Source organism: Pristiophorus japonicus, chromosome 6 (assembly GCF_044704955.1).
Source record: "Pristiophorus japonicus isolate sPriJap1 chromosome 6, sPriJap1.hap1, whole genome shotgun sequence".
NCBI classification, from domain to species: domain Eukaryota; kingdom Metazoa; phylum Chordata; class Chondrichthyes; family Pristiophoridae; genus Pristiophorus; species Pristiophorus japonicus.
In genome coordinates, this window is record NC_091982.1 from 45233590 (window position 1) to 45253252 (window position 19663).

A 19663-nucleotide genomic window follows, 5' to 3' on the forward strand; every position below is an offset into this window, starting at 1 on the left:
GCTCATCTCATGCTCCTGTGCCGCGGCAGTCACCCGGGCCGTCTTCCACTTTGTCTGGAGGTCCAAAATGGACCGTGTCCGCAGAGACACAATGTACAAATCTCTGGACAGTGGAGGAAAGGATGTTCCGAACATGCCCGCATCCTGATGGCCACCTTTGTGTGCGGCTGCATCAAGCTGTGCACAGACCCCCGGTACGCAAACACCAAGTGTCACTACGTGCTGAGTCCCCGGTGTTGCGAAGGATGGGCCTGACCATGCTGCCGCGAAATGGCCCCACCAGCTGGACCATGCCTGTCCACCTGTCCTTCGTGGAAAAGTTTTTCACAAAAAAAGTTTGACCACAAAGCCATAAAACAGTGGTCAGCACGTAAGGTCCTGGACGCCCTACGAAAGGAGAGGGTGGACCCTGTCGGGTGTTTCCCTGAGCAGACTGTCGAACTCGTTTGGCAGAATGTCTCATCGCCAAAGCTTTCACACAAGCACCAAGATGTAGCTTGGGGTTGGCGGTGAGGAGGGCTCTACCCGTCAGAGCGTTCATGCACAGCCGGCGTCTCAGCAGCACGGCACGGTGCCCGAGTCGGCTGCAGGGCGGACAAGACTGTCACCCACCTCCTTCAGGATTGCGCCTTTGCAAGGCAGGTCTGGAAAGAGATGCAGTGGTTGCTGTCGAGGTTCATCCCGAGCAGCTCCGTAACACAGGACTCTGTGCTCTATGGGCTGTTCCCAGGGACACATACTGAGACAGACATCACCTGCTGCTGGAGGGCCATCAACTCGGTGAAAGACGCACTTTGGTCTTGCCGAAACTTACTGGTCTTCCAGGGCAAGGAGATGTCCACGTCTGCGTGTTGCAGACTGGCGCAATCCAAGATCCAGGACTACGTGCTGAGGGACATACTAAAAATTGGTGCAGCCGCCGCAAATGCACGGTGGGGAAGAGCCAGTTTAAAGCCCTTCCGCCATGGTAAACCCAGGGGCTGGTATCAGTATAAAACTCCCCTCGGGCTGCAATGGTAAACCTTTTGTATACATAGAACACCATGATCTGCAAACACCTATGTAGTGCCATGTATATTGCAAGTTCTGTTGCGTAATGCATGTTGTACCGCATGGTGACACATGTAATGTAACTTGATGAACGTACCGCAATGTTTACTGGATTGTATGAATTATACCTTGAAATGTAAAGTAAAGAAATGTATCGAACGGAACTGCGGTTAGCATCCAAATGTAATGTATGGAATTGCTGACTGCATCCAAATGTACTGAACTGCTTTTGAATGTATTGTGCACATTTTTATATGAATAAGGTATATTTTGAAATTTAAAAAAAATCCCTTTAATTTCAGGTGCCCAACAGATGTATTGAAATGGGACGCTTGAAGAAGGGCTTCCGAAACACGCAGAAAGCACTGCATGCGTATAGTAATGCAACCTGGATATGAGTCTATGCAGTTCACCAATCCAAAAGCCACCATTAAACGAGTGAAATATATACACGTAATTAATTTCTGGTTCACAGGAAGCAATTGTGAGGCAGACCCAACTGTACCTGACTGCAGGAAGTCAACAGCATTCCATTGAAACATCTATTTATGCCTGCAGTTTTCCATTTAATATACAGCATTTCATATCAGTGGTTGTTAATAAGGTCTTCACAAAAGAAGCAGAGAGTTAGCTTCTGCAGGGATATGAAACTGGTGTTTAGATGCAAGTGGCCAAGAACATCTTACAAGCCAGCTGACCGCAACACCACCACCAAAACAATGAAGACCTTCTGAGACCTGTTGGATTTATTTGAATGAACGGTTCCATGATGTAGAATATTTTCAACGTTGGCTGCAATTACTGCAATAGCAAATCTGAAACAAATTAATATCGCCCGGGATGTGGAATATCACCATATAACTTCAATATATCTGCTACGCTTATATATGTGTGTTTGCTTCTCTCGCTCACACACACACACTTTTGATTGACGCAGCTATTTTGGCCAAACCCCAAGGTCTCAAAACGTAGCGTCAACACTTTCAATTGCCAGATGCACTCAGTAGCTCAGAGAAGACGCAGATCGCACGCTGCTCTGGTATCGCAGTATGCAACCCCGAATTTGACAAAATGGTTCAATGTGATCACTAAAATCGGATGCAGCAAAAAAAAATAAAAGTACCGTGCAATATCGTCGTAGAAGGGGTAATTTACAGATCCAAGGCAGCGTCGGGTGTAATCGAACTACGGAGCCGAACTGGATTACTCAAGAGTGCAAAGTGGGACAGAAAAGTTTGCGATTCTTTGCAGTGCCAATTGTGTGGGACTTTGCTGGATTCATATACTTCACCTGTGCTTTTAGTAACAGGGGACAGTCAAAACTGCACTTTGCATTACGCTGGAAGTAAGTATTTGTGCAATTAACGATAAAGTGAACAACCAAAAAAACTTGATGTTATTAGAACTCGGCGAAAGCTTCCGATCACTAGCATTACTTTAGCTCCCACATGTTGGGAGCCCAGTTCTCTGTTCGTGACTCTCCTGTCCCCGGGAATAGTTTGCTTCTGTTCGGTCTCAGTTGAAACTGGGGAGGGGAAATAAAGGAATCAATATACTTTTTTTTGGAAACAGCGGATCGTGTTTACTGTACGTATCTACTTATGGCCGCTTCTAAATAATTATTACCTAAATCAACCGACCAACAGAAATTGAGCTGCGGGATCTACGTTCGAGAACATTTCTGCAGATCCACGGGTCGGGCTGAACAGGTTTCATTCCAGCAATTATCAATTAAAAACCAGGAATACGGTTGTCACACAACATTTGCTGGAATTGCAATTGGGAAATCGTTGTGCAATTGGAATTAAAAAGCTACCTATCACTGAATCCAGTCTCGCTTAAAAGTGTGCTACTGACTGCAGTAATTCGAAAGGGGAAAAAATACGCGAACGCACGATTGCAGTGCAAATAACCTGTCACGGATGTGAAAGAAGCAGGGCGGAGTTAATATATGGGATTGCATAGTGTTAATTTTTTTTAGACGTGAAACGAAATGATTTAAACACATGATTTAATTATATGGCCATGTGTGGAAAAAGTAATGCTGGCAACAACCACTGATTGTAATCAAACTGCAAGTAGTCTCAATTTGTTTGTGAGCTATGAAAAACTCATTGATATAATTGCAAGTGAGGAGGAAGAAGAAGAAAAATGAATCAAGTAACGGGATTTTGAGCATTATTTTTCCAGCTCTTCCAATTTTGGAAGTCGTCAGTCAATACTTGCATTTTAACGGGGGGAAACATTCTACAATAATAAAAAAAATAGTTTTTTTGGGGGGTAAAAAAATTAAAGATAACCCCCCCCTCCCCGAAAGCACTATGGAGACCGAAAGCCTTTCTGGGAATTACAACGCGCGACCGGCCGTGCTGGAAGCGGTGGGCGTGCAACGCCAGGGGGCGGCGTTCCAGAGCGTCTTCCAAGCGGTGTGCGCGCGCGAGCACAGCCTGATGCGCGACGCCGAGCTGGCGGGCGCGAGCAGGCCCTACCAGCCGGAGCGCGCGGAGGGCGACAGCTTTGGCGCCTTTTACGATGCGGCGTGCCGGCAGACCGTCGCCATTTTGAGTCAGCAAACGCCGCTGCACCAGCAGGAACAAGAGGAGGAGGAAGAGGCGGCGGGCGGCTACGGGCATTCGCCGTTCGTCGTCCGGACGCTCTTCAACGCTTGCCCCGACCGCGACAAGGCCAGCGACTGCCGCCACGACTTGGAAGATCGCGACTTGGCCGCCGGCTATTCGCCAGAGAGCGAGTTCCGAGGCAGCTGCTCGTACTCACTGACCAGCGACACGGCCCGGGAGCTTTGCAAAGCCGTCTCGGTCTCCATGGGCCTCAACATCGACAGCAATGAGCTGGGGGAACTGCAGTCGCCCTACGGCCCGAGCAAGCGGGACTGCATGTTCGCCTTCCCTCCCGGCGGCACGGCTATTGGCGCCGACACCAAGATGGCAGTGCCCAGCGGCAGCCCATGCCCCGGCTCCCAAAGCCTCAGGCAGACCAACAGGCTGGAGGCGGGGGATGAGCTCGACAGAGGCGGACTCGGGGAGACGGAAAGCAGCGTGTTTCCCGCAGAGTATGAACTCGCGCATTCGGGAAGGGAGGCAATTTGTAGCGGGCTAGTTGAAGACCCCAATGTTCACGAACGTATCGCCAGGGCCCAAGCAGCCAAATCCATTGGCAGCGACGGTCAGGCGACCGATTATACCGACAAGGATCATAAGCAATGCCAGTTTGACAAAATGTTTGCAACGAACTATGGTCACGGTCGCCCTTCCTGTGGAGAAAGCACCTTGTACAACCTGTCAGAGAGAGCTTGCTTTCGAGATGCCGAGAACTGTGTCCTTCATAATGGCAGCCAGTGCCATGCCCAGTTTGGTGTTGCTGCAAGCATTAAAATTAAAATAGAAGAACCCGACCCCATGGACAACCGCAAAGAGTTTGCTTCTCAGTGTAGATACTCGGACTGCCCAACCACCCCACTTTATGGATCCACTCCGTCTTGGCGTTATGTTGAGAAGGGAAGTTTAGAGAATGACTATGGCGATTCTTCTGAATATCCAAGAAACGCGTTAGCACTTCGGGATAATGTTATTACATCTGAATCATGGTACTCAAGTGGACTGCTGGATAGAGGGCCACATCCAGCTTCAGGCCATATTAAAAGTGAAATGGATAGTTGGATCGATGGATACTACAACATACGGTAAGTCTGTGCCAATTGATAATACAAGTAGAAGGAATGTTTAATGGGGTATACACATTTGTTGATGGGGAGCTCAAGTGAAGATGTGAATTATGAAGTTCATGATTGCAGTTAGCTAGGTTTCAGCATTTGGAAAAAATGTATATGGATAATAACTTTACTTAGTTTGAATGTGTCTATTGTATTACAGGAATATGTTTCATTATATTTGATCTGCCTGTTGCCTCAGCAGTTATTGTCAGCAAACATTTAGATAATCTGCTTTGGTGAGAATAATGCATGAAATTCATTAGACCATGTCAAGTCCAAATATTAATGTTTCTTAGTAAATTTGGGAGCTGGCATGAACATTTAGCTCTGTTGGCAATATAATTATCAGGAATTAATATATATTCCAATTCACAGTAGTCACACTACTTCAGTTAATCTGACAAGATGCAAGTAGAGTACCACACCTTAATTGTTCCTGAATATAGCAGTATTATGACAGTACTGGAGGATCTAGACTAGTTGTAATCTTGATGCTTTTGTGTGTGTGGGATATTTTCATACTGTACTGTGTGTAATGTAAGGTTTTTACATTGAGAAAACTTGTATCTAAATAACATGTATGCATAACCAAGTCCAGGGCTAGCTCTACTGTAACCACAATCCCATTTCAAAAGAAAATCTGTGTTTACATACAAAACTTTTCTATTGTGTATTTTTTAAGAATGAGCAGCTGTGTTGTGAATATAAATCCAAACATTTTGACACAGATTTTTGGCATTAACAGTATGAAAATCATTACATTTACTGGAAATTTTAGTGATTTCATTATGAATGTTATTGATGAAGTGCAATGGTAGATTCATGAGAAAAACAATCAATTCAAACGGGGAGGAACTTGAGATGTATAAAATTATGAGGGGCCTAGATATAGTGGATAGGAACGACCTATTTCCCTTAGCAGAGGGGACAATAAGTAGTGGGCATAGATTTAAAGTAGTTGATAGAAGGATTAGAGGGGAGATGAGGAAACATTTCTTCACCCAGAGGGTGGTGGGGGTCTGAAACTCTGCTTGAAAGGGTGGTAGAGGCAGAAACCCTCATCACATTTTTGGATGTGCACTTGAAGAGCGATAATGTACAGGGCTATGGATCTGGTGCTCAAAGTGGGATTAAGCTGGGTAACTCTTTTTTGACCGGTACAGACACGATGGGCTGAATGGCCTACTTCTGTTATAATTTTCTATAATTCTATGAACTGTTTACTGGATCATTTTTTTTCCAGTTCTGGTACTTGATTGAATGCAATGCAGGCCATTGGGGATGAAGGTATTTTGTTACAGTTGGCTGACTGAAAGAAATGTGGGCAGTCTCGCTTTAGTTCTAAGCAGACCTAAACCGAAAACATAAAACCAGCTTGCAATTACCAATATGTTTTTATTAACACAAAAACGAATCAGTCTCTAATTTGAAATTAACAAACTTTTTCCCTTTGGCAGCTTTATTCTATGGTCCTTCACTCTGTCTGCCTATCTATCATTTTTGCATTTGCTCTGTGTCTAGCACATGGAAAAGTGTCTGTCAGTAGGGTGTGAAGCATGCTGATTGCTTTTTAGTGATTGGCTCAAAGTTTACAAATACTTAAGCATTATAAAACACACACTGAGCACATTGTAGTCTGTTCAGAAATTCCCATCCACAAGGAAGTGTCATGACTAGGGATTGTTGTTTATTTGACCTACCAGGGATTTTCAGTTTAAGCTACAATAAATATGTTCCTGATATGAACTTGTGTTCGGGATTTTAAGGGTTAATTTTAAACGGTCCGGCATCCTTTCTGTCACTTAGACATGGAGAAGTAGACTGGTGACATTGGTATGTTAATGAACTGACTGGGAATTAAATGATCCAGCCATTGATACTCTTTCCCATAATTATCTGGGACAATAGGTAATTTGTTATTTCATTTCATACAAGCTGGTGGGGGAAACTGTGTTCTTGCTGTGTATGCAGCATGAGATTGACTGGCAGAAATTCATTCTTGAAAGAACAGTAACTGGTTCAATTGGAAACTCTACTGGTCAAGTCTGGAAAGAAGTCATGGGTTCAACTGACAAACTTCCTATCCAGAGAAGCTGCAAAAAACCTCAAATTTTCGAAGTCAGTTTGTAAGGACTGCGAAAGCCATAAGAAATGAGCTGACAGGATTCATTGATAGGGTTGATCAAAGCCAAGTGATTAACTAGAGCATGAATTGTGATGGTGTGATGTGTTTTTTTGTATTTATAAGGAATGACTAAATTTAGAGTCTTTCATTAAGGATGAAATTATTATGTATATTGATGAGGAGAAAATAGTTAGAAGTAGCCAGTTAGATGATTGCAGTGTGCAGTATTGTGCTCCACACTATAGAAGGATATTGAGACTTTATAGTTGCAGTGATTCAAGCGGAAGTGTCTTGACATTATTCAAGGAAGAGCAAAAAATTCTGTGTGCTCTCATCCAATACAGTAGCACCAAAAACAGATTAACTGATCACCTCATTGCTGCTTGTGGGAACTGACCATGCAAACTGGTTGCTGTGTTTGCCTACAAAATAACACATGCTACAATTCATGTTTTGTGAAGTGCTTTGGGATGTTTCTGAGATTTAAAAAATTCTATATAAATGCAAGTTCTTTGTTCTTTACATTTTTGGCTTGAACTACCATCAACTATTCTCAAATGGGCAATGTGTTTACATGAAAGAATTATTGCAAGGTGACAGCACCTTAATTCTGCTCTGGAGAACAGTAGAAGTTTACTTGACTAGCTGGATTGATGCACTTACTAATACAAACTGAAGGTACTGTAAAATCCCAATTGACAGCAGTAATGAAAATACATCAAAAACTAATTCTATTTTTGGTGAATTCATGGGAAATTTTTGAAGGATGAAATCAATTTTACTGACAAATGCCAGTACCTTTTAAGGTTTGAAAGTTATCATACACAGTCTTTGTCTTTGAATGAGTTGAAGCCTTACATAAATTTAAAAATTGTTCTTTTCTTCTTTGTTATCGGTATCTGAGCGACGTGGCAAGACTGCATTTATTACCACTCCTAGTTGTTCTGAGAAGGTGCTGGTGAGCCTTGTCCTTCAACCACTGCAGTCCTTGTAGTGATGACGGTCCTACATTTATATTGGGGAGGGAATTTCAGGATATTAAGCTGGTGACAATGAAGGAGCAGCAATTTATGTCCAAGGCAGGGTGTGTGTGACTTGCAGTTAATGGTGGTCTCACATTGCTATTCCAGCCCTTGTTGGTAGAGGTCGCAATGGAGAGAGGTACTATTGAAGTAACCTTGCTGAGTTGCAGTGCATCCTGCAGATTGTACATATTGCAGCCGCAGTGAACTGATGGTGGACGGAGTGGATATTAAGTTCATGGGCATGATCAAGCGAACTGCTCTGTCATGGGTGTTGTTGAGCATCTTGAGTGTGATTGCAGCTGCACATATCTAGATGAGTAGTGAGTATTCCATCACACTCCTGATTTGAGCCTTGTGGATGGTAGGAATACTTTGAGAGGTCAGGAGGTGAGGCTTTTATTGCATAGTACCCAGCTTCTGTCCTGCTCTTGTAGCCATACTGTTGATATATCTGGTCCAGTTAAGCTGGTCACTGGTGACTTCCCAGATGTTGATAGTGAGGGACATGGCGATGGTTGTGCCATTGAAGGTCAATGGGAGATGGCTGGGTTTTCTCTTGCTTGAGATGCCTTTTACTTGGCAAATAGCAGCCCATGCTTGGCATGCACTGCTTCATTATCAAGAGTCGTAAATGGATTTGAGCACTGTTGAATCACCAGTGATCTGCCCTACTCTTGAACTTATCACAGGAAGATCGTTGGTAAAGCAACTAAAGCTGGTTGGACTGAGGACGCTTCCATATGCAAATTCTGCAGAGATGTTCTGAGGTAGAGTTGATTGGCCTTCACCAGCACAACCACCATCTTTTTTGTGTCCAGTATAACTTCAGCCACTTGAGGGCTTTCTTTTTGAACCCCATTGAGCTCCGTTTTGCTAGGTCTCCTTGGTGCCGTACTCAGTCGAATGCTGCCTTGATGTCGAGAGCAGCTATTTCAAGTTTCTATTCAATCCCACGGGGGAAAACTACCATTCATGTTCCAACTAAAATCAGGTACAAGTTTAGTTTTTTGAGACATGAATGGCACTTCGTCCCATTTGATTGAATAGAAACATGAAATAGCAAAAAAGCGAATGGGCCAGATTTTGCTGTCAAAATAACGGTGAGGCTAATGGTGGTCGCCATTATTTCTGCATAAATGGGACAGCAACATCAGGCGAGGAGCAGATGCATGGTTAAATGCAAATATCCAAAAATTGCTGTCCAAGCTGCGCCGTTCCTCTGTTAGCTTCACGAAAACGTCATTTCGCTGGCTGCCTCACTGTTAACATGCATTGAATGACGTGAAGTTACTGTATTTCTTTCTTTGCGTGGTAGATACAAACTAAACTTGCCGCATTATTTTAGGGCTAGTAATTACAAGTGTAAGTACCATTTTAACAATGTGATAAGTGTAAATGACTGCTAATCAACCTTTTCGGCATTGAAAATTAACCATTGCAAGTATGGAATCTCATTCCTCCAGGTTTTGAATTTTTCGGGGAGATTTAAAAAATGTCAAATTTTTAACTTTTTTTCTTTCTTTCCCTATGTCTCTTTTCTCTCTCTCAATCCACTCTTTCTTTCTCTCGTTATTTCATTTTCTGACATTGAATTTACCTCTTTCCTTATGCTTATTTCCCAGTCCATAAATCTCATTGGTTACAGAGACAACCCGGTTGATTGCCTAGTCACTCGGTTCCCAGATGTCTTGTCTTTCTCAGTGCGCTGTTATCAGCCTCCACTTTCAGGAGCTTTGTGGGCAAAAATGTTTTGTGCTGGAGGGTGTAGGGGAACGTCTGGCTAGATTTTGCTGTTGGTTAATGACCTCTTTCACCAATATCTTCTATTTGCTGCTAATTTATCATCATCATAGGTAGTCCCTCATAATTGAGGAAGACTCGCTTCCACTCCTGAAGTGAGTTCTTTGGTGGCTGAACAGTCCAATACGAGACTCTGTCACAGACTCTGCTAATTTAACCCAGCCATCAATTAAGATGTGGGCATAAAAATCACAAGGAATAATTCTGTTAAAAATGTTTTGATAGAACATAAGAAATAGGGGCAAGAGTAGGCCATATGGCCCCTCGAGTCTGCTCCGCCATTTAATACGATCATGGCTGATCCGATCATGGACTCCGGTCCACTTCCCTGTCCGCTCCCCATAACCCCTTATTCCCTTATCGGTTAAGAAACTGTCTATCTCTGTCTATCTGACCCAGTTTCCACAGCTCTCTGAGGCAGCGATTTCCACAGATTTACAACCCTCTGAGAGAAGAAATTCCTCTTCATCTCAGTTTTAAATGAGCGGCCCCTTATTCTAAGATTATACCCCCTAGTTTTAGTCTTCCCCTATCAGTGGAAACATCTTCTCTGCATCCATCTTGTCAAGCCCCCTCATAATCTTATACGTTTCGATAAGATTACCTCTCATTCTTCTGAATTCCAATGAGTAGAGGCCCAACCTACTCAACCTTTCCTCATAAGTCGGCCCCCTCCTATCCGGAATTAACCTAGTGAACCTTCTCAGAACTGCTTTCAAAGCAAGTATATCCTTTCTTAAATATGGAAACCAAAACTGCACGCAGTATTCCAGGTGTGGCCTCACCAATACCCTGTACAACTGTAGCAAGACTTCCCTACTTTTATACTCCATCCCCTTTGCAATAAAGGCCAAGATTCCATTGGCCTTCCTGATCACTTGCTGTTACCTGCATACTAACCGTTTGTATTTCATGCACCAGGACCCCTCGGTCCTGCTGTACTGCAGCACTTTGCAATTTTTCTCCATTTAAATAATAACTTGCTCTTTGATTTTTTTTTCTGCTAAAGTGCATAAGCTCACACTTTCCAACATTATACCCCATCTGCCAAATTTTTGCCCACTCACTTAGCCTGTCTATGTCTTTTTGCAGGTTTTTTGTATCCTCCTCAAACATTGCTGACAATACAAAGATGGGAGGAAAAGCAAACGTGGCTACATTACACTCGATCCCTTCATCTGTCAATATAGATTGTAAATAGTTGGGGTCCCGGCACTGGTCCCTGCGGCATTCACTAGTTACTAATTGCCAACCCGAGAATGAACCATTTATCCCAACTCTCTCTTGTTTTCTGATAGTTAGCCAATCCTCTATCCATGCTAATATATTACCCCCAACCCCGTGAACTTTTATCTTCTGCAGTAACCTTTTATGTGGCATCTTGATCATGATGTCAGACGTTGAATGGATAACCCTTTCCTTCCCACATGGTATAAGTCTGCATTTCATAGTTGGAACCTTTAGTTTGTTTTTGTTCTCTGTTGTAAGACATCCTGCTTGGTAGGTTCTGGGGAGGGGAGAAATTTAGGGTGGAATTTTAACTGGGAGCAGGGTTTGGGCAAGCAGGGGGCAGGTTAAAATACCCTAAAGTGTCTGGTCATACAAGTTTAATAATGTGTAAAGTGTAGTGAGCATTTATATTGCAGTGAAATGTTTGTGGTGCATGTCTTTGATTAGTGTAGCCCCTACCTGATTCATCTTTGTAGCCTTGATTTGAAGAGATTGGTGAGATGTTTTTTTCAAGACTTGCAAAGTAAACCTAGGATGGGTAATTTCCTCTCATTTCAGGTTGTCCATCAGTCCTTCTGTGACTTGTTTCAGGGCAGTGGGATGTCTTGTTAATATTTAGAGTTCCCTATGCAACAACCAAAAATAGGAAGGGGACTGTAAAGAATTTCTCCTATGTTGGACCTATTGCAGTCCCTCATTAGTGACCCATGTGGGGTTTGGTTACCATCTTGTGTTTGTTGTTCAAATGTTTGCTTTACATATATTGTGCATTTGTGCATTAGCATGGGATAAAATCACCTGTATTAGAGCATACATCAGTATAGTGTAAACACTAATTTTAACCACCACCCCAGACAAAGAGGGCAGGAGAAACAACTCCCATTGAATTGCCTTTAGTGGAGTGAATCAGAGTCTGGTATGAGTATTGTTTATATACCTTCAGTAATCAATGCAGTTATTTAGATTTTACTACACAGATAAAGTTAACTTCAATAATTAGCTAAGGTCTTGGTTTTGCTACATTGCTTTGGAAAATTGATTGTTGTCTTTGCCTATGTTGGAATTTGCAGATCAGAGTAAATCACACCTAAATTAAATGTAATGACAATTTAGCTTAAGCCAGTAAGTGGAGCTGAAATTATCAATGGGAGGAAGAGTTGGAAGTCCTTTCTTCCCTAATTTTAGCAAAAAGGTTTGTATAAGGTGGTGGTTTTTGTTTTATATTCGCTGACTTTTTTTTTGGCTGAAATTAGCAAACAGAAGAATTTCACCACACTGAGATATGTGTGATTCACAAAAATAGAAGATACTAATCTAGACTTTTTGCTTGCCTCCTACTGCTTCTTTGGTAGATCAGGGAAGGAGATCAAAAGTACCTGCCTCCTTGTTCCCCCTCATTTTCTGCTATTGAGGCCTGGCAGCAGAGGATATAGCTGCCCATCCATGAAACTCAAACCACAGGAGTACGTCCTCTGATATTTTTTGTGATTTGTGTCCTTTCAACGCTGGCTACCATAGACACCTGTTGGGAGAAGCCTAGACATCTGGGCCTGACAGTGGTGAAGACAATTATTTTGGCATCAGGACCTATGCAAATAGTGACAGAGTGTGGCCTTGTACAGGCTAAAGAGGAGAATCATAATTTAAAAATAAACAATTTTGGCAGGACTGCTTGCCAGAGGCTGAGGAAACCCCCTACTGTAGGTAAGTGACTGCGGCAGGCAGAAATTACCGAGCCCTCCAAGTTGCATCCCAATCAATGGGGGATGGAGGTGGCGAATTGGGCAGGACTAGGACAGTAAGTATGGATGTGAGAAATAGTAATGTAATATATATTGTTCATTAAGCAAAAAACAATATTGCAATTATTAATACACTTGTACATTGTATATTGTATAGCTGTTTTTCTTTTCTCATGTTAGAACTTCATACTGCTTTATTTATGCAATAATCAACATACATGTTAAACTTAGTTTACAAAAAATGTCTTAAAATAATAATTAAAAGCTGCTTTGGGAGTTTCTGCAGTGTCTGTAACGACCAGAGTGCCATTTTATGTTGCATTACTTATTTAAAATAAAATAAAAATTACCTGATAGTTATGGCTGAAGAATTTTAAACTATAATTTCTTGATCAACTGTGCAGTCCCACTCTCATCCCCAGTACAGAGAGTAACGATTGCTTTAGTTTATTTATTTACCGTGATCTTTAGATACAGTGGGAATTGTAATTGAACAGATAATTAAATTTTTTGTTTAAAGTGGGGCACTCTTGTATTGGCTTACACGCATCATCTTACATTTTTCAAAGTCCTTGACCCTTTTGCTGGCCAGTTCTGGTTGAACCGAATCATCAGAAGTACACTATAGCCCCAATTTTAAGCTAACTTGGCAGGAACAGTGCAGGTTGAAGTCAGTGGGGTGTAAAACGGGGTGGGTTAGCTTAAAATCGAAGCTTAAATTCCCATTGTTAGGAAGGTGTTTCTGAATGTCATTAATAGTGTTTTTTTTCTCTTTTACTTGTTAAAATTTGTGTTGAGTTGCTTGCATTTCGTTCAGAAAATTTTAGTCAGAAGTAACTACAGCAACTACAAGTAAAGTTTACAATGCAGATGTGAGCATGATTAATGATGCCGAGTACTGCTAAATGTAGATAGGTTTGTACAAGTTGATAGGTGAGAATAACTGTTAGAAAATATAATTTTTGAATAGAACTAAAATACATCATTTTGTTTGATTACATTTCCTATTTTTAAACAATTTGGTATAATCATTATTAAACAAGTATATTATTTTAACTATTCTTTGTGCGTTTAATTACTTTTATGAATTATTACTAGATTTCACGGATAATCCAGGATCTGGCAAGTGGTTTCTGATGTCTCTTGTGGTACCACTGCAGTAGATTTAACTAAAAGCAATATGTCACATGACTGAAAGGGTGAAACTATTGCATGTTACTGATACAGAAAATTGCAGGCCTCATAACTATATTGTAATATACTATTTATCTAGCACTAATTTTATTTTTCCCCCTTCAAAACTCCCTCTTATTTATTTGCTTCATGAATTTTTTTGCTCTAGTCTCATGGTGGATTTGTAGTATTTTCTTGAAATATAAATACTTAAATTTATTATCATTCCCTCCTCTCTCTCTCTCTGAAACATTTTCTTTTCACAATTATTTACATGATTATAAATGATATTGTTTTCTTCTCCTTGCAGCAGTGAATTTATTTGGTTAGTTTTTTTTTTGTCCATTGTCAACAACAACAAACACTTGTATTTTTTACAGCGCTTTTAAAGTAGTAAAACATCTCGAGGCACTTCACCGGAATATTATAAGTTGAAAAAATTTGACACCGAGCCACACAAAGAGAAATTAGGGCAGGTGATCAAAAACTTGGTCAAAGAGGTAGGTTTTAGGGAGCATCTTAAAGGAGGAGAGACAGGTAGAGAGGCAGAGAAGTTTACGCAGAGAATTCCAGAGCTTGGGGCCTAGGCAGCAGAAGGAATGGCCACCGATGGTTGAGCGATTATAATCGGGGATGTTCAAGAGGGCAGAATTAGAGAAGTGCAGATATCTCGGTGGCAGTGGGGGGAGGGGGAGATGGAGATGGAGATGGTGAGTGGTGCTTGTGGGGCTGGAGGAGATAAGGGATATGGAAGGATTTGAACACAAGGATGAGAATTTGAAATCGAGGCGATGCTTAACCGGGTGCCAATGTAGGTCAGCGAGCATAGGGGTGATGGGTGAATGGGACTTGATGCGAGTTAGGACACGGAAAGCCGAGTTTTCGATGACTCCACATTTACGTAGGGTAGAATGTGGGAGGCCAGCCAGGAGTGTATTGGAATAATCAATTCTAGAGGTAACAAAGGCATGGCTGAGGGGTTCAGCAGCAAATGAGCTGAGGCAATGGTGGAGACTGGCGATGTTACGGAGGCGGAAATAGGCGGTCTTAGTTATGGCATGGATATGTGGTCAGAAACTCATTTCAGGGTTAAATATTACACCAAGCTTGCGAACAGTGGTTCAGCCTCAGACAGATGTTAGGGGGATGGATGGATGGATGGTGTCAGTGGCTTGGGAATGGAATTTGTGGCGGGGACCAAATAATATGGCTTCACTCTTCACAATATTCAATTGGAGAACATTTCTGCTCATCCAGAACTGGATGTCGGACAAGCAGTTTGACAATTTAGAGACCGTGAAGGGGGTCAAGAGAAATGGTGGTGAGGTAAAGCTAGGTGTCATCAGCGTACATGTGGAAACTGATGCCGTGTTTCGCCAAGGGACAGCATGTAGATGAGAAATAGGAGGGGGCCGAGGATAGATCCTTGGGGGATACCAGAGGTAACGATGTGGGAGTGGGAAAAGTAACTGTTGCAGGTGATTCTCTGGCTATGATTAGATAGATAAGAATGGAACTCGGCAAGTGCAGTCCCACCCAACTGGACGTTGGAGAAGGATGGAGTGATCAACCGCGTCACAGGCTACAGACAAGTCAAGAAGGATAAGGAGGGATCATTTACCTTTGTCACAGATATGGCTTTGATGAGAATTGTTTCGGTACTGTGGCAGAGGCGGGAACCTGATTGGAGGGATTCAAACATGGAGTTGGGGGAAAGATGGGCATGGATTTGTGAGGCAACACGTTCAAGGACTTTGGAGAGGAAAGGGAGGTTGAAGATGGGCTGGAAGTTTGCAAGGACAGAGGGGTCTAGGGTTGTTTTTTTTGAGGAGGGATGATGATGGCAAATTGACTGTAGATAGAAGGTTGTACCATCTTCAGTACCACTGGCACCAGTTCTGGGACAGGAAGGAGCTGTACCGATGGAATGGGCTCAACCTGAACGATGGAACCCGTGTCCTAGTGGAAATGGTAAATAGAGGTGGCAAAGACTTTAAGCTAGTAAGATGGGGGAGAGGGATCGACAATTGTAACCAGCCTAAATATAAACAAAATCAGTCATTGAAGGCTGGCATGCAGGTACAGCAGGCAGTTAAGAAAGCAAATGGCATGTTGGCCTTCATAGCGAGGGGGATTTGAGTACAGGGGCAGGGAGGTATTGCTACAGTTGTACAGGGCCTTGGTGAGGCCACACCTGGAGTATTGTGTACAGTTTTGGTCTCCTAACTTGAGGAAGGACATTCTTGCTATTGAGGGAGTGCAGCGAAGGTTCACCAGACTGATTCCCGGGATGGCGGGACTGACACATCAAGAAAGACTGGATCAACTGGGCTTGTATTCACTGGAGTTCAGAAGAAAGAGAGGGGATCTCATAGAAACGTTTAAAATTCTGATGGGTTTAGACAGGTTAGATGCAGGAAGAATGTTCCCAATGTTGGGGAAGTCCAGAACCAGGGGTCACAGTCTAAGGATAGGGGGTAAGCCATTTAGGACTGAGATGAGGAGAAACTTCTTCACCCAGAGAGTGGTGAACCTGTGGAATTCTCTACCACAGAAAGTTGTTGAGGCCAATTCACTAAATATATTCAAAAAGGAGTTAGATGTCGTCCTTACTACTAGGGGGATCAAGGGGTATGGCGAGAAAGCAGGAATGGAGTACTGAAGTTGCATGTTCAGCCATGAACTCATTGAATGGCGGTGCAGGCTCGAAGGGCCAAATGGCCTACTCCTGCATCTATTTTCTATGTTTCTAAAACCGGAATATATAGAATTATAGAACAGGAGCCTAAAAATATGGTTAAACATAAAGTGAAATACAATCTTATTAAAAATGAGTTAAACTGTATACAGCAATGCATACAGTGTCTGTAATAAAACAGGGGAGCTGGAGGTAATCATGCGTTGCGAGGAACCAGACCTAGTAGGGATTACTGAGATATTGCTACAGAAAGATCAGGATTGGGAATTAAACATCGCAAGGTTTAACATATTTAGAAAAGATGGAGGGGGAAAAGGGGAGGTGAAATAGCTGTACTTATTAGGGATAACATCATGGCAGTAGAAAGAAGTAACGCAGCTATCAGCAAGACAAAAATAGAATCCATATGGATAGAGATAACAGATACTAAAGAATCAAGCACACTAATAGGTGTAGTCTACAGACCACCTAATAGTGGAAGGGAGGTGGAGGAAGAAATATGCAGACAAATTAGGGAAATGAGTAAAAAAACATAGAATAATAATCATGGCGTATTTCAACTAGCCCGATATTAATTGGACAGAAGAGATAGGCAAAGGGAATAAGGGAATGGAGTTTTTACATGGTGTACAGGACTCCTTTCTAACCCCATTTGTAAAAAGCCCAACAAAGGAGGATTCACTATTGGATCTAGTAATAGGGAATGAACCAGAGCAGATAAGAGAAGTAAAAGTAAGGGAACATCTAGGTAATATATAACGCTTTAAGATGATAATTGCGAAGGACATAAATATGACAAAAACCAGGGTAATAGATTGGAGAAAAGCTGATTTTGAGGGGCTGAGAACAGAATTTGGGAAAATAAAATGGGCAACAATATTGACAAACAACGCTGTAGAACAGCAATGGGAAACATTTAAAATGGTGTTTAACAGATTGCAGGACCAATATATTCTGCTAAAAGGAAAGAACAAACTAAAGACTAATGAGACTCCATGGATGAATAAAGCCATAAGGGAACAATTGAGGGTAAGGAAAGAGGTCTACATTAAGTATATAGACAGCAGGGGAGTGCATGACAAGGGAGAATACGAAGTGATGAGGAGAGAAGTCAAAAAACAATTAGGAAGGCAAAGAGGAACTATGAAATTAAATGATCAAGGAACATAAAACAAAATAATAAAATATTTTACAGACACAAATAAAAAAGGACGGTTGGGATGGGAATAGGGCCATTAAGGGATAGACGGGATAATGCTACAGGTAACGATAGGGAGATGGCAGAAATATTACATAATTTTTTCACTTTGGTAATTACCAGGGAGATAGAACAGGTGGACATGACATTAGATGATGAGATACGTGCATTTAATATAAAAAGAGGGGATATATTAAATAAACTAATCAAACTCAAAGAGGATAAAAGCCCTGGTCCGGATGGATTGAATCCACCCATTTTAAAAGAATCTAGGGAAGAGATAGCAGAGGCATTACTACACATTTAACAATTCATTCGAAAAAGGTGGAGTGCGAGAGGACTGGTGGATAGCTACCTCAATACCTATATTTAAGAAGGGAGATAGAACCTGTCCAGGGAACATTAGTGGTAGGAAAAATAATGGAATCCAAAAATATAGTAATGAATAGTCAGCATGGATTTCAAAAGGGAAAGTCTTGCTTGGCCAACCTCTTTTGAAGAGATAACATGGAGTGTAGACAGTGGTAATGCAGTAAATGTAATTTTTTTTAGATTTCCAAAGGCCTTTGATAAGGACTGATGAACAAGGTCAGAATGCGGAGTCGGGTCAAGTAGCAGAATGGATAGCTAGCTGGCTTCAAGACAGAAAGCAGAGAGTAGGGGTAAAGGGTAGCTATTCACAATGGCAAAAGATGGGTAGCTGTGTTCCACAAGGATCAGTGCTTGGACTACTGTTGTTCACAATTTACGTTAACGATTTTACTTTGGAAACAAAACACAATTTCTAAATTTGCAGATGACATCAAATTGAGGAGGACTGAAGCAAATTACAGGAGGACATTAATAAACTTGCAGAATGGGCAAATAATTGGCAAATAAAGTTCAACACAGGTAAATGTGAGGTGTTACATTTTTGTAGGAAGAATAGGGAGATCACTTATTACTTGGAGGATGCGAGGAGTCTAGGTGGGGTAGAGGAACAAAGGGATCTCTGAGTTCAAATACACAAATCACTAAAAGTTGTGACACAGGTTAGCAAGGTCATAAAAAAAGCAAACCAAGCACATGGGTTTATTTCTCGAGCTTTCGAGGTATGGAAGTTATGCTAAACCTGTATTGGACCTTAATTAGACCACACTTGGAATACTGTGTACAGTTCTGGTCACCATATTATAAAAAGGATATAGAGGCACTGGAGAGGGTGCAGAGAAGATTTACGAGGATGATACCAGAAATGTGAGGGTATGCATATCAGGAAAGGATGAGCAGGCTGGGTCTCTTTTCTCTTGGAAAAAAGAAGGGTGAGGAATGACCTAATAGAGGTCTTTAAAATTATGAAAGGTTTTGCTAGAGTGGATAGAGAGAAAATGTTTCCACTTGTGGCGAAGAGTATAATTAGAGGCAATCAATAAAAGATAGTCACCAAGAAATTCAATGGGGAATTCAGAAGAAACTTCTTTACCCAGAGAGTGGTGAGAATGTGGAACTTGCTACCACAGAGAGTAGTTGAAGCAAATAGTATAGATGCATTTAAGGGGAGACTAGACAAGCATATGAGGGAGAAGGGAACAGGGTTATGCTGATAGATTTAGATGAGGAAAGATGAGAGGAGGCTCGAGTAGGGTATAAACGCCAACATGGACAGGTTGGACCGAATGGCCTGTTTCTGTGCCGTATATCTGATATCCTATGCATCAGAAATTTTATTTAATCGCTTATAGTATATAAAATATCTTTTTTTTTAATTGTTGATGGGAGCTTTTTGTTTAGTTTTTATAGCTATTATTTGTAAATCTTTGTAGTTGTCACAGTACATGCTGGATAGTTCCACAGAAGCAAGATTGAAGCTAGAACTTGCTCACTCTCTCACTCTCTCACTCTGTCACTCTGTC

The 19663-nt window shown here is 41.9% G+C and overlaps 1 protein-coding gene across 2 annotated transcripts in view; it reads left to right on the forward strand.

The window, feature by feature from the left end:
- The first annotated feature begins 2055 nt into the window (after positions 1–2055).
- Positions 2056–19663, forward strand: part of ar (androgen receptor) — a 393648-nt gene continuing 376040 nt past the window's right edge. For both annotated transcript variants that reach the window (XM_070882802.1, XM_070882803.1), the window contains exon 1: positions 2056–4750. In XM_070882802.1, coding sequence (XP_070738903.1) covers positions 3372–4750 — 1379 coding nt within the window. In that variant the 5' untranslated portion in view covers positions 2056–3371. The remainder of the gene's footprint in view (positions 4751–19663) is intronic.